Source organism: Nematolebias whitei, chromosome 13 (assembly GCF_014905685.2).
Source record: "Nematolebias whitei isolate Nwh7 chromosome 13, NemWhi1, whole genome shotgun sequence".
Classification (NCBI taxonomy): domain Eukaryota; kingdom Metazoa; phylum Chordata; class Actinopteri; order Cyprinodontiformes; family Rivulidae; genus Nematolebias; species Nematolebias whitei.
In genome coordinates, this window is record NC_056510.1 from 23,146,601 (window position 1) to 23,162,774 (window position 16,174).

Consider the following 16,174-nt stretch of genomic DNA (forward strand, 5'->3'; position numbering starts at 1 on the left):
CATTTGTTGAATCACTTGTTTTAATGAATTATTTACACATGAATATTAAGTACTTTCTTGTTATTTTTGTCAACATCGATAAAGAAATTAAAACTTTTGAAAATTCTTCTCTCAATTAATTTTTATTGGTGTCTGTTTCACTCCGTAGTCTGTTTATTACCACCTCATACCATCTTACATTTTTACTAGTACCAGTGGTGATTTTAGACTCTATTGGGGGTGCTCAAGCACCCATAAATTTTAACTCAGCACCCCTGAAAATAAAAAACATCATTATGATTTTGTAAGGAAGCTTAGTTCTCAAACCTTAGATTCACCAAAATATTGAATAGATTTGGAATAATTGATGACACAAACGGGCCAGTAAAATCGATGACTTTTTTGCACGAGTCGGATCCTTGACGCCACCTGTCAATTAATCCAGATGGCTTGTCAGCAACTGATCAATCAGTGTTCTCAATTTGTCCTGAAGTGAAACGCCCCTTACCTGCATGTGCTGGAGGTGTGTGTGTGTGTGGGGGGGGGGAGACAGTGTTAGGATCTGTGAGAGGAGTAGAGTCTGCTCTATTCACACAAGGAGAGCTGTTGGCCAGGCTTCTTCTAGTTATGTGTTGTTTGTTTATTTGTCATATGTAAGTTAATACAAGGTCAGCAGTGCAATGAAATGTTCAGATTGAGAAGAATTAATGTGACTTGCAAAAAAATATATAAAAATACTAAAGCACGCAATAAAAATACAATATAAAGTACCAAAAAGTGAAAAAGAAATATATTAACAAGGTCCAAAAGAAATATAGTAAATAATAATATGGTGGAATAGAACAGTGCTAGTATGATGAATTAGTATAAATACGTATTTCACAGGTAGTAATATTAGCTTTTTGTTGTGTAATGCTTTCCAAAACACTTATTGAATCAAGAAGGTAAATGCAGATGTTTAAAAACCTGTACACCAGAATGAAGGAAATGGCATCTACTTTATTCAAAATTTTCTGGTGGAGAACCCTCACCCCAGCCCACCCCACATTACAAATGCTTCTGATACATTATTTAAACCAAGAGCCATTATCAACACTGGGGACTAAGCACCAGGTCAGATTCCAGAATCGCTCCTGACTGGTACCAAATTCCAAATAAATATTTACTTCAAGAAATTTCTGGCAATCGTACAACGTTGTTTCAAAGAATTACATTCTCCATGTATAAAACCTAGGTTTACAGACCATCCATCCATAATATTAAACCGCTTCTTCCTTTTTGGGTTGCGGGGATCACTGGTGCCCATATCCATCAGTCAATGTGCGAGAGGAGGGGGACATCCTGGACAGGTCTCCAGTCCATCACAAGGACACATAGAGACAAACGAGACAAACAACCATTCACTCTCTCACTCTCACCTAGGGACAATCTAGAGTTACCAATCAGCCTAACATGCATGTTTTTGGTCTGTGGGAGGAAATCGGAGTACCCAGAGAAAATCCATGCAATCACGGAGAGAACATGCAAACTTCACCCAGAAAGGCAGCCAGACCAGGAATTGAACCAGGACAACCAGGTTGCTGAGAGGCAGCATCTCTACCAACTGTGCCACCGTGCTGCCCAGTTTACAGACCATGTTTGATTATTAATGATTAAACATTTACTCAAGTCTGAGTGCTGGTAATGAATTTGGATTCATGATGATTGGTTTGGTTTATTTCTTTAGCAAAATATGTTGCTTTAGGATTCTAGTAAACAAGGTAACAGCAGCTTTGTGTAGCTGCAGGCAGAGTTTTGTGATAAAGGCTAACATCAATATGCTACAAGGGTCATGAAGTCTTTTATGCAAGTACTTATAAAGGGATATCTAGTGAGGGCAATATACAGGTACAGTATATGTATATTGAATAGAGTTTGTTTTATATAAAAAGAAAATTAAAATGTTTTTTGTTTATAACAACTTCAAGTTTTGACCAAATGTGACCTGGCCAAGCTATAAAACCAAAGGTTTAGATGAAATATTGTTCAGTCAGAAATTATGACAAAACAGTATCTTGCCTGTTGTATTTAATTTGTGAATGGCCTCAGTTTGGCGAAACAAACTTTAATTCTGTTTAGATTACCAAGCTGATGGCTAGTCTTTGTGAAACAATAACTAAACAAGATTTCTACCATGTCAAAGCAACAACAGCCTCAATAATTTCAGATTTGAATAGAAGATTATAATTAATCACAAGGACATGCAGCAGCAATACCTAGCTGTAGCACTTCAGATGCAGCTTAGGGAAATGCTAGCAAGAAAATCACAATATTCCTGCCAAAATACCCATCTAATGCAAAGTTTGTTGTTATGTAAAGGTTTATAAATTAATGTTTGCATGTGCTACTACGAAATATTGGAAATTGGAGTCATTTTAAGAGGTTTTGGACCATTCATTAGCTTGGTAGTTCAGTCAGAATTAAACTCTCTCTCTCTAAAATAAATGTGTTCAAAGGGCTATAAAAGTAAAAAAAAACTTTTTAATACTTCAAAAGATCTGAAGTATCCCCTTTCCCCTCTTTGAACAATTTTAAATTCTAAATTTAAAACCAGACATGCATGCTGTGTTAGGAGGTGAGAGTGAATGAACCCTGCAGCCACAAACAGCCACAGAGAAAAAAAATGTCTGGTTTATTGTGTAATTTTGTGAACCTTCATCGTTCATTTCACTTTCCCCTGCTGCTTCAGCAGAAATGAAACTAATGTTTCTTATGTAACCTTAAAAGAAACCTACAAGTCCTTCAATTGTGCCGCTGTACTTTACAACAAGAGTGTGATCCTAAATGTTGGCTCAGTGTCAGTGGTCTGAAACAAATAGGAAGTGATGCTGACTAATTATATACACAATGGGTTAACACAGCCACCTGCTACTTTCACACTATCACCTCAGAACTGATTGTCACATTAGACCTCTTTAGTATTCAGATCAGCTTTACAGCAGAAGCAGGACCTCATCATTCTTACAATGTCCCTCCAATTAGTGAGTATTAGCTATATTTATTATTTTTTGTGTTTTTTTTATTTATTTATTTTTGTTTGTTCCTATGCAGCTAAATTGGGGTGGTTAAGATAGATATTCTGTAATCTGAGATGTTGAAAATGTAGTTACCCGGTTGGGTAATTCCTCAAGTTAACTTTGACTCAAAATAGAGCTTTTAGCGGTGCTTCTTTTGTGCAATATGTATGTTTTTTTTTCATGCAGTTAGTTCTATGTACCACTTTCATAGATGCTTCTATTTTGGTACAGATGTGTGTGGCACTACTGGCCCTTTGGTGTCATTTGGATAAATCAACAACTGGCATCACTTACCCAAAAACTCTGCCGTGTGACATCAGCGAGGACAGTAATGGAACGGTGGTAAAAGTGGACTGCACTGATAGAAGCCTTAAGGAAATCCCCAGTGCCATCCCCAGAGAGACTACCAACCTGACTCTCACCATCAACCATATTCCAAAATTAAACTCAACCTCCTTTCAAGGTCTGGATAACTTGACAGAGATCGACATGAGGTGCAACTGTGTGCCCATCAAAATCGGTCCAAAGGACCACATGTGCACAAAGAGTGTGACGATTGAGGAAAATGCCTTTAGCACACTGGGGAATTTAAGAGCACTGTATCTGGATGGAAATCAGCTCTACAGCATACCTAAAGGCTTGCCTTCAAATCTTATTCTGCTGAGTTTGGAAGTAAATAATATTTTTTATATTTCTAAAGCTAACCTCACTGAGATCCAAAATATTCAAATGCTATATCTAGGTCAGAACTGCTATTATCGTAACCCCTGTAACGCCTCATATGATATAGAAAATGGTGCATTTTTGCCTTTAAACAATTTAACATTATTATCTCTTAAGTCAAACAACTTGTCCTTTATTCCCCATCAATTGCCTACGAGTTTAAAAGAACTGTATCTCTACAACAACAATATTCAAGAGGTCACTGATGAGGATTTCAAAAACTTAACCAACCTTGAGATTCTTGATATCAGCGGAAACTGTCCTCGATGTTACAATGCCCCTTTTCCATGCACCCCATGCCTGAACAATGCACAGCTTAAAATCAGCAAAACGGCTTTTCAAATGCTGACCAAATTAAAAACGTTACGATTGCACAGTAACTCGCTGACACAAGTGCTTCCAGAATGGTTTGCCAGCACAAAAGATCTCAGAGTGCTTGATCTCTCATCAAACTTTTTAGCCAGAGAGATTGGGGTCACTACCTTCCCTGTGAACCTGGGTAAACTAGAAGAACTGGACCTATCATTTAACTATGAGCTCCAGAGATATCCTCAAACTCTCAGATTGTCCTGTAAATTTTCTTCCCTCATTTCTCTTAGGATTCTTAGAATCAAAGGTTATGTGTTTCAGCAACTAAAGTGGGACAGCATTGCTCCTTTAAAAGTTTTACCAAATCTGGAGGTTGTAGATATGGGTACAAATTTTATTAAAATGGCAAACCTGAGCATTTTGATGGAATTAAAAAGCTTTAAAATAATAAGTCTGTCTGACAACAAGATATCATCTCCCTCTGATGGCCAAGATGCTCTTGGTTTTACTGGAGGAGATCCCTTGCTCTGGTCCCCAATGTTGGTGGCTGATCAGTTCCAAAACAAGGATGTAAGAGAGATTCATTACTTCAGGTATGATGAATATGCCCGCAGCTGCAAATACAAAGACAAAGAACTTGGAATAATTACATCCTTTGTCAAGAAGGAGTGCAGTAAGTTTGGTAAAACATTGGATGTGAGCAGAAACAACATATTTTTCTTGCATTCGAGGTTTTTAAATCTGAAGGAGCTAAAATGCCTCAATCTGTCCGGAAATGCGATGAGCCAAAGCTTGAATGGTTCTGAATTTATCAACCTGACAAGCTTACAGTACCTGGACTTCTCATCGAATCGCCTGGACCTGCTCTACTCCTCCGCATTTAAAGAACTGATAAACCTGGTCATCTTAGATATAAGTAACAACAACCATTATTTTGAGTCAGAGGGTTTGACCCACATGCTTAATTTTACAAAAAATTTAAAAAACCTAAAGACACTGATGATGAATCACAATAAGATATCCACTTCCACTAATTTGGAGATGGAGAGTGAATCTCTGGAGACGTTAGAGTTCAGAGATAACCGCTTAGATATGTTATGGAGAGATGGGGACACTAGATATGTCAACTATTTCAAAAAGTTGCTAAATCTCAGGGTCCTTGATATCTCCCAAAATAATCTCCTTTCTATTCAACCAGAAGTCTTCAATGGTCTGCCAGACAAGCTGTCTGAGCTCTATTTAATTAACAACAAACTAAAATCCTTCAATTGGGGGAAACTTTCACTTCTACGGTCGCTACGTGTCTTAGACCTTAGTGGAAACTACCTAACTTCTGTTCCAAGAATGTTGTCAAACTGTACCACATCACTTGAGAAGTTTATTCTACATAAAAACCAAATCCTAAAACTCACACCAAATTTTCTCAAGGATGCCTTCAGTCTAAAATATCTGGATCTAAGTTTTAACCGTATAAAGCACATTGAGGAATCCAGCTTTCCAGAGATTGTTGTGAAGCAGATGGACATGTTGCTACTGCACAAAAACAGATTTTTCTGCACCTGCAACGCCACTTGGTTCATCACGTGGTTGAACAAAACCACAGTAACTATCCCTCGGCTGGGAATAGATGTTACTTGTGCTTCTCCAGGTGCACAAAGGGGTCACCTTGTGGTTTCTGTGGACTTGATGGCCTGCCAGTATCCCTTTCTGTCAATCATTCTATACATCCTCATGACTTCCCTCATCCTCAGCTTCCTCACCCTTTTCATCTCCAGTCACCTCTTCCTATGGGATGTCTGGTACATCTACCACTTCTGCAGGGCTAAGCTCAAAGGCTACGGCCGCTTGTACTCTCAGAGTACGATCTATGATGCCTTTGTGATCTATGATAAAGATGATCCTGCAGTGGCAGAGTGGGTGATGAAGGAGATGTGCACTCATCTGGAGGACTGCGGAGAACATCGCCTGACACTGGGTCTGGAGGAGCGAGACTGGGTCCCTGGATGTCCTCTGATTGACAACCTCTGTCAAAGCATCCAGAGGAGCAAGAGGACAGTGTTCATCCTCACCAAAAAATACATTGAAGGAGGAAACTTCAGAACAGCCTTCTACATGGCCCACCAAAGACTGATGGATGAAAAGAATGATGTAATAATACTAATTTTCTTGGAGAAGCTACCTTGCAATTCAAAGTATCTAAGATTACGAAAGAGACTGTATAAGCGGTCAGTTCTTGAATGGCCAACAAACCCTCAGGCACAACCATACTTCTGGTTCAGCCTCAGGAGTGTACTGTCTACTGAGAGTCATAAGCAATACAGCAATCTCTTCAAAGAGACACTTTAAATATAAAAAAACTGAAATGTTTATGTCTGTTGTTGTAAACTGCTCTGACTTTACATCTAAGTGGTGTGTGAATTTTTAAATGTCAGAAAAAAAGAACTCTTGATGTTTTCCTGTTTGTTGGGGTTTTTTTCCTATTATTGGAGTAATGACATGCACTCTGCTAATACACAGAATTCTAATTTTGATGTTAGTCCTGTAAGACGGTAGCTGTACACATCATAAAACAAGGAAATGAAACAGATATGTTGCTACTTCTGCAATTCACATGCTGCTTTTCTTCCACGTCTTGCTGAACCCATGAGTTTTCACAGATTTGTTTCCTCCCCTAGCATGAGGCTACAAAAAACAAAGACAAAATGTTAACTTTTTAAAAATGCACTTTTAAGATCTGAACGATTTTAGAGTGCAAGAGTTACCGGGTTTAAAAATTGTTCTTCATAGAGCACGAAAGACCTACGCAACCTGTGTACAATGGTGAGTTCATACAGCAGACTGGAATAATCAGCGAGACTTAGGGTTTTCTTTATGTTTTTAACTGTTTAACTGTACATTTTGTGTTTTTGTATTTTTGCATTAAAACAGAAAAATATATACAGTTTTAAATGACTTGTAAAAATTAACCTATTCATATTTCTTTCGAAGTATTCCAACATTTTAAAGATGTATTTAACAATAAATTAAACAAAATCACTGTTGTATAACTCTTGTATTTGTTATTTTATTCATACATATTCCTGCAGTTAGAAGTAATATTATTTCAAGCTTCACAGCCACATTTGTATTTGATCTAGTGCATGGTTTAAAATAAGTAAGACCAGTCACTAACGATGATAAATATCTGTGTATTTGACAAAATTGTCAGTTTACATGAATGTGATGCTGTTGCAGTGCTTTTTGACCACTTACCTTATAATTCATAATGGGACATTATTCAGCTTAAATTACAGCTTTACAGTAAAAGAATAACACTCGGAGAATCTATATCTCTAACCAAACCATGACTAAAAAGACCTTTTGTTTAAACTGATTAACAAAGTACTGCCACCTGCTGATGACTTACAGAGCAGTAAAGTAATTTCCAACTATTTGCAGAAAAGGTTCAGGTTTTAAGTTATGACTAAGTACAATTTTTTTTTAATTAATTGATTTCAATTCTCACACTGCAGTTAAAAACACACACAAATATTGATTTTACTAAATGCAATACTGAATACTGAACATAAATGTAGAGTTCATATTGCACATTTAAAGACAAAGTTTTAAGATCACATTTATAGTTTTTTTCATCAGTTAGGAAATTATAGCTTTAGTTTTTATTTTTTCTGTTTCTAAATATATTATGTTTCACATAGTTGTCATAAAACTGCTTGCATTTCAAAACAGGTTTACTGTAGTTGCATCCCATTTTGATGTGCAAGGTCCAGGAGCAGCTCAGACCCCTTCAGCCTCTACTTGACATGAAAAATTGCTAAGACTATCAGACTCAGCTTTATTGTCAATGCACAGAGCACAACGAAATTACATTTCAGTATAGCCCATCCGAAGAACCACAAGCAAACAGACATAGACTTGGGTAGACAGGGTGACTGAGGCGGCAGCCTCTGAGAGGCGCTCCTTTTGCATTAGATTAGAAAAACAAGAAATCACAAAGTCACACTAAATAGCCATAGAAGTATCTAAATCATACCAAGAAGGGAATTATATATTTAGCAGTGCCCTCAAAAGATCCAAAATTACCACATATTGCAACAAGGCATAAACTGGTTAGCAGGAGATGCTGAAACATTTCAAAATGATGCTAAATTACAACCAATAATACCCAAGCCATGATATGACCAGAAAGATATAAACAAAAAAAGAGAGCGACAATCAACATTATAATGTAGACACATGACTTGACGACATAAAAGGTCATCTTACCACAAATTTCAGACAACAGATCAAGTTCCTCATTGTATTTTTAGCAAACAAATAAGATGAGGAACTCAGTGTCCAGTTAGAACCAGATATATTAGAAAAACAAGCAAAACTGGCAAGTTTGAACGGGCACCAATCAATTGTTCCATTGGGTTTTTAAGTTTTGACTTTAACATAATACATGAGATGACATAAATTTAAAGATACCCTTTTTGACCGACTCCATTATTTGTTTACAGACTGTTAGGTCTTGGATTCATCTGCTCCTCTTCTGCCTATGGTGTCATCCAAAGGTCCAACCTGCTGTATGCACACCCTTCTGGATGTCAGCAAAGTTCCCCTGTGACGTCACAACTTTGAACTCCTCCAAGATCCTATTTAACTGCAAAGGTCGTCGATTAAATGCCGTGCCTCATGGGATTACTGCCAATGCTACTGATCTTGACTTATCAGAAAATTACATAGCGACAATCCAACTTGATGACTTTTCTGGTCTGCTGAATTTGACTTGCCTCAATCTCAATTGGGCCAACAAGAACAAGAAAATCATAATTAAGGCAAATTTCAAAAACCTAACAAAACTGCAGGAGCTGAAATTGAGTGGGCTGTGTCTGAATGAGATCCCACAAACCATTCCTGACAGTGTGGAAATTCTCGAGCTAATCAACAACCAGATTATATTTGTGAACAACAGAAGCCTTGCTGGTCTAACAAACCTGACCCAGCTGTGGCTTTCCAGAAACTGCTACTTTGGAAATCTATGTGGAAAACCCATGGAGATTACCGACAACAGTTTTGCTGACTTGACCAAACTACAAGATCTGGACTTGTCTTCTAACAACTTGAGCCACGTTTCTAAAGGATTGCCCCAATCTTTAAGAATGCTGAATCTCGCTGCTAACAGAATACAGCACATATTTAAAGATGATTTTTCTGGATTAAGTCAATTAAAAACCCTTGAAATACAACAGAATTGTCCAAGATGTGAAAATTCTCCACGCCCTTGTGTGCCTTGCCCAAATGGTTTTCTTGACATCGACACCGAAGCATTTGAAGATCTCAACCATCTTGAGCTACTTAATCTGGCAGAAAACTCACTGGAATACCTCAATCCATCTTGGTTTAAGAGCTTGTATCAACTTAAAAGTTTGTTCCTTTCAGGAAACTTCTTGCTAAAAGCAGTTACTAAAAAGGCTGAATTTTTAAGACACCTCCCAAAGCTTGAAATAATTGATTTTTCTTTCAACTATATTTCTAAGATTTATCCCACAACAATACAACTTTCAAAGGACTTTTCGAAGCTTACATCTTTAAAAGCCTTGCATATGGAGGGGTTGGTCTTCCATAATATTGGCCCAGACACACTCAAACCTCTATATGAACTTAAAAATCTGACTGTGCTAAACTTAGGAACTAACTTTATCATTTACTTGGACGCCAATGTATTCAGCAAGTTCCACAATTTGAATATGATTTATCTTGCAGAGAACAGGCTGTATCCCATTCCAAAGGCAAACCCCCTTAAAACAAGATGCAGATACCCTCAGAGGTCAGACCTTTCTGTTTCATCGTTCATAAAACCCAACCCAAAACTGTTTACTTACGAGTTAACTCGCGGACTTATAAAGGAGGAGTGCTTTGAGTCAGGGCGAGTTCTAAGCCTCAGCTCTAACAACCTGTTCTTCATTTCTCCAAAGCAGTTTGAGGGATATGGAGATGTTGCCTGCCTCAACCTGTCAGGGAATGGATTTTCAGCGGCACTCAACGGCACAGAGTTTTCCACGCTGCCTAATTTGAAATACTTGGACCTGTCCTTCAACAAGATCGATCTGGCCTACAACAACGCCTTTAAAGAACTGAAAAAACTAGAAGTTCTGGACATCAGTTACAATCCGCACTACTTTAAAGCAATTGGGATAACACTTAATTTGAATTTCATTAAAAATTTGCCTGTTCTGAGGGTGCTGAATATGAGTCACAACTCCATTTCCATATTAACGACTAAAGAGATGCACAGCAAATCTCTAACTGAACTTCAGTTTACGTATAACTCTCTTGGATTGCTTTGGAAACATAGCGATGGCTCGTACAAGAAAATTTTCACTTACCTTACCAATTTGACAATTTTAGATATATCTCACAACTACATTAAAAAGATTCAAGCCAACATATATGAATATTTGCCCCGTAACCTCACTGTACTTTGCATCAGCCACAACATACTAACAGAGTTTTTATGGGACAAGCTGAAATATTTCCACCAACTTCGCATTTTAGATTTGAGCTTCAACTCTTTGACTTATTTGGCAGGGGACAACTCAACAATCAGCCACTCTTTGACTTCACTTGATCTAAGCCACAACTACATTTTCCACTTGGAAAACAGCTTCTTTAACGGCTTGAACAGCCTCGAAACTCTCTTCCTCAGCCGCAATAAATTAAACATCATTAATCAAACGACCTTCCAACTGGGACCAGAGAGTAAACTTAAGACTTTGTGGCTGTTGAAAAACCCATTCCAGTGTACTTGTGATTCATTAGACTTCATTGTATGGATTGAAAAAAACAGAATCATAATTCCCAGACTGATGACTGCAGTGACGTGTGAAACACCGCAAAAGGACAGAGATAAACCACTGATAAGCTTTGACATTGCACAGTGTGTAAATTATGATCAGGCATTCCAGATGCACATTCTGACAAGTTTCTTTATTGTTGCCTTTATGTTTGTGGCAACAATTGCTCGTTTATTTTACTGGGATGCCTCCTATGTCTTACACTATCTGAATGCTAAGCTGAAGGGGTATAAATCTTTGCACTCACCTGAAAATATTTACGATGTCTTTGTAACCTATGACACCAAAGATCCACATGTCTCTGAGTGGGTGATGAGGAACTTGAGGGTAAAACTGGAAGAGGAAGGTGACAAGCATCTTCCTTTGTGTTTGGAGGAAAGGGACTGGCCCCCGGGAGTCCCTCTGGTGGATAACCTCATGCAGAGCATCCGATACAGTCGAAAGACTTTGTTTGTCCTGACAAGGGGCTATGTTAAGACCGGTGTCTTCAAGTTGGCAATGTATCTGGCCCACCAAAGACTGCTTGATGAAAACGTAGATGTGATTGTGCTGTTGATGCTGGAGCCTGTCCTGCAGCATTCGCACTTCCTGCGTCTCAGGAAGAGGCTGTGTGAGAAAAGTGTTGTGGAGTGGCCGAGAACGGCAGCAGCCGAGCCCTGGTTTTGGCAAAACCTGAGGAATGTTGTGAGAGTGGATAATCAAATTATGTACAACAAGACTTACTCAAAGTTCTTCACCAGCAAGTGACAAACGAAGACAATCAGTGAAACTATTCTGCAAAATATATATATTTATATATGCAATGTTAATTTTTGAATAAATGTTTGAGTTCAGTTTGAAATGTGTTTTGCCTCATGCATAGGAAGGAGTTTGATTTTTTTATAAATGCAATTAAAGATGCATTTTTGTCATTTTGAATTGACCTAAATGAAGATGAAACTTTCAGGATGCTTATACAAATATTACATTGTGGAAATAAATCAAGTCATTTTAAATATGAACACACGACTAACTCTTGAATTCTAGAGTCTACTGCCAGTCTAGAGTCAAATGATAAAAACAGGTGAGACCCAAACATCCTAAACTTTCACACAAACCTGAGATCTGCTCTGCATCCTTCTATTGTTGTAGTATCACGCTGCGCCGCCAGGGGGCAGCAGAGTAAAAGCCATGACAAGCAAAAACCAAGCTTCTTTTCTCCCTCTAAAGTATATCATATACTATTATAGTGACTATTATATACTACTAACTTATACAGTTAGGGTGGTATTATCTACATGAGGAAACGTCTACTGTTGTCCAGCTAATTGTGTAACTCTAGCTCTTAAATATAAATATTTATATATATTAGACGTATTTCACTAATGAGACACAGCTGCAGCTTGGCTGGCTAATTAAGATTATTTTTAATCAAATAAAACGCACATACTTCTCTTATATACTTGGTTACGTCTACGTTCTGTTCGAAGTTTCTCTGTATCACTTTTAAATCCGATTTTTATTTATTTATTTATTTTTACTTCACTTCCGCACAGAGAATGCACAAACCGTGACGTCATACTAATTAGCATAAAGCTGGTATTTATTGGATGAACGCGCCCCAGGCGTCACTCGGCTCCTTCGACTTTGAGACAAGCAGTCTGTGTCATTTCTCTGAGGAAACCTCTGGTAAGTTAGATTTTTTATTTTTTATTTTTTTTAATAGCCAAGTATATTTGCTTTAAATTAATTTTTTTTTTTTTTTGTAATTTCATGCGTAATGGTATTGAGTATATCTGTTTTAAGTGCGTGAAATGCCACAATTGTCACGTTTTGAGGGCAGTTTGTCAAAATTTTATCTTTCTAGAAATGTCTGCTTTGCAGCCTCGGCTTTTAAATTTTTTTTTTTTTATATATTTTTTTTTTCCTTCTGACTTGTGTTTAATTGAATAGTACAGTGTTTACCTCTCGCTACTTAACATGAACCCAATATGCTTTCAAGTGCTTCTTTGTCCTAAATGTTCAACTGGAACAGCAATTTAAATTTGAGTTATTGCCTCTCAGGTGTGTTTTTGATTTTAACTTCAGCTTTGTCATTTTATTTCTACTCAGCACCTCTGCAACCATGTCTGACAAACCTGATGTGAAAGAGGTCGAAACCTTCGACAAAACCAAACTGAAGAAGACTGAGACTCATGAGAAGAACACGCTGCCGACCAAAGAAAGTATGTGCTGCATAAAGTGTCTTTATTGATGCTTATTTGGTTGCTCTGACTAACACTGTCCTGTTTCTGCAGCCATCGATCAGGAGAAATCTGAGTCCTCATGAAGTCCAGCCCTCTCATGCACTGAACATTCCACATGCTTCGCCAACTTCATCCCCATTATGTGTATTTGAAGATGTAGCACTTACATTGTGGCAATGTTTGCAAATTCCTTACTTCAACTCGATGAGATGTCTTTATAAAAATGGCCTCGTGTGGGGATCTGGTCATCTGTAAGGTTTGCAGTGTGCCATTATGCTGGCATGTCAGGAAATGTAATGGACTTTATGATTCTGTTGGTCTGCTCCGGCCACTGAATGCTCACTAAATATTCCTTGTCAACCTGAAATGCACATGTTTAAATATGCAAAATAAAATCATACAAAATGTCTATGTTCTGAATTGATGTCTACAACTTGTCAACACCCGAAGGTGCTTCCTCGGTGCCTAATGTCGTCTTCAGATAAGTGAAATGTAGGTAATGAAAAAGTGTAGTTGACGGCATGTATCCAGTCTAAACTTTAAGCTAAAAGTAAAGTCAGGTCTGCTGGATTGACGCTTGTTAAAATCTTTCATCCAAAAGCTCAACAGTCTGGGCTGCAATAAACTTAAAGCACTTTCTAAAACTGGAAATGATCCAAAACTTCTATTTTTGGCAACTGGTTGATCCACTTCGAGAAGGTGCTTTTGAAGTTAATTACAGGTCAGGCTGAAGTCTTAAGAAAAAGCAAATTGTATTAACAGATTTTGTTTTCTCTCCACCACCACCACCACACCTGGTTTGAGCATGCATCAGGTTAATATGCTAAACTGAAGTCATTCCCCTACAAACTGGTATTGACTTGTATTTGATAAAAGTAGCATTCCACTTTAATGTGTAGCACAAGCTCAGTCGTTCAGTAGCTCTAAAAGTTGCCACTGAACAGTAATCTGTACAGATACAAGCTGCATCTGTGTGGGGAGACATGTAGCAGTTGGTTTTTTCTACAGCTGACTTGTTTAAAGGGATGGACACTGCAGCAAAATGGTTGCACCCCCCCCCCCCCCCCCCCCAAGCCCTTAACAATCTTTTCAGTCTGGTTCAGTTGGACAATTCTGAGTCAGCGAGTTCCCCTACGAATATAGTGTCAGGCTTGTTGAGACCCGATTGAAAGAATGTGCAAATGACTGAACACTCGAGCATTGATTGTGGTGAACTTGGCAGCAGATGCCAAGACGCCATCTGCCACTCTTGTGACAAAAGCTGCGAGACAGAATGCAGCTCAACGAATGACACATCCTTTACGTGTGTGGGGGTTGTAAATGGATTGTATACTTTTTTTTTTTTTTTTTTTTTTTTTTTCTTTCAAAAGGAACTCATTGGTACTGTAAACTGCTAGCTTGAGTGCTCTAACATGTAAATATCTCAACGGCTGTGTTAGGGCCTGCAGCTGATTATTTTTAAATGCAAGAGGAAGTGATGCAATCACAGCTACAGCAGCAGCGTGGTTCAAATCGTCTTGAGTTTCTGCTTTCTGTCTTCAGCCTTAAAACAGAAAGCTCAGCCTGCAGTTTATCTTCTGTTTGCATGACAAGACATTTTCACATGATTGAACCTTCGAGATCAAGTTCTATTTGTCGCTCAGGTTTATTAGTTTGTAAGCAATTTTTTTTCACTCCATTCTTTAAACCGATACGTGATGATTCAAGAAATCGTCAACCCTGTAGTTTTTTTTTTTTCCCCAACAGTTTTTTGTTTACAGATTTTAATTGAAACAAAAATTTTGAAGGTATAAAAGTTAAACTACCTGTTAAATAACACAAACAAAATAAACCTCAACTTTTAAGTACTTTTTATTTGTAGACAATTTAGTTCTCGACACTTATCATGTAAATTTTGTATAAAAAGTGTAAAAAAATGGCAATGGTTAAGTGTTTTGTGATGTCATTAAGAGAATTAACTATTAAGCATGTGCTATTTAAAATAAATACTTAAAATGAAGTTGGTTTAAAACTTATTTATGTGGCTTTACATATAATTCCAGATTAATTCTGCCCATGTAAATGACAGGTTTCCATTTTCACCATTAATTAAAAATAGCAAAGTCCAGGACAAAAGTCTTCATTATACTTTCTGCGTCAAAGTGCACACAATTCATCTTTGTCCTCTTTTTTTTTTCATGGCATGGTGGGAAAAAGTGAGTGAAAGAGCAGACACAAAAGAGGAGGGTGTGAGCTGACCAACACACAAACACAAAGGCAGAGCAAAGTCCCACAACAGCTGGAGTTGCAGCTGAAGGGAGGAATCCATAAATAATTAGCAGAGGTATTGAAATATTTGTGTTCATTTTAATAAAAATAAAGCTATAAATTTATTCAAAACCTATGAAGCAAAGGCAGTGTAAATAAAGAGTTGCTTGACTGGTTTCTCTTTTTAAGTTTTTTTTTTTTCCTGGTTAAAAAGGTAAATAACTTATTAGCGTTTTGTAAGGTAAATCTAACAGCTTACACTGATACGAATCATTAAGTGAAGGGTCATCTAACAAAATGCACAAACAGCTAAAACCTTTAAACAGAATTAATGATTTTGGAATGCTAGGAGATAATAGACACATTTACAAGATAAATTGCATAAATATTCCTCAGATATTTATTTTATACTGAGCATGTGGATTCATGATAGGTAAAATGGAGATTCTAACTTGAATTCAGGTGTGTGTGTGTGTGTGTGTGTGTGTTTATTTAGTGTTTTTTGTGTTTTGTAGCACTGGCCTGTTTAAGGAGTATCGTGCCTTTTACCTGTTGGTCACTGGAGATAATCACCAGTTATCTGCAACCTCAGGAGAAAATAGATACACTGATGCAGAAAGAAAAGCTTTGCAGAGAGTGGTGAAGGCTGCACAGAAGACTGTAGGAGTCAGCCTCCCTACCATCACAGACATCTACATCTCTAGATGCAGGAAGAGGGCCACCTGCATCATGAAGGACCTCACTCACCCAGCACACACACTTTTTGCCCCACTCCCCTCAGGAAGGAGGTTGAGGA

The 16,174-nt window shown here is 37.7% G+C and overlaps 2 protein-coding genes across 2 annotated transcripts; both read left to right on the forward strand.

Moving 5' to 3' along the window:
• Nucleotides 1-3,266: 3,266 nt before the first annotated feature.
• On the forward strand, nucleotides 3,267-6,413 carry tlr7 (toll-like receptor 7). Its single transcript, XM_037686996.1, has one exon. It carries the CDS (start codon nucleotides 3,267-3,269, stop codon nucleotides 6,411-6,413), a length of 3,147 nt encoding a protein of 1,048 aa, XP_037542924.1.
• Nucleotides 6,414-12,500: 6,087 nt separating this feature from the next.
• On the forward strand, nucleotides 12,501-13,540 carry tmsb4x (thymosin beta 4 X-linked). The gene is made up of 3 exons (XM_037686476.1): nucleotides 12,501-12,574; nucleotides 12,998-13,110; nucleotides 13,183-13,540. The coding sequence occupies exons 2-3, from the start codon at nucleotides 13,011-13,013 to the stop codon at nucleotides 13,212-13,214; spliced, it is 132 nt and encodes a 43-aa protein (XP_037542404.1). The 5' UTR covers nucleotides 12,501-12,574; nucleotides 12,998-13,010; the 3' UTR covers nucleotides 13,215-13,540.
• The last annotated feature ends 2,634 nt before the right edge of the window (nucleotides 13,541-16,174 follow it).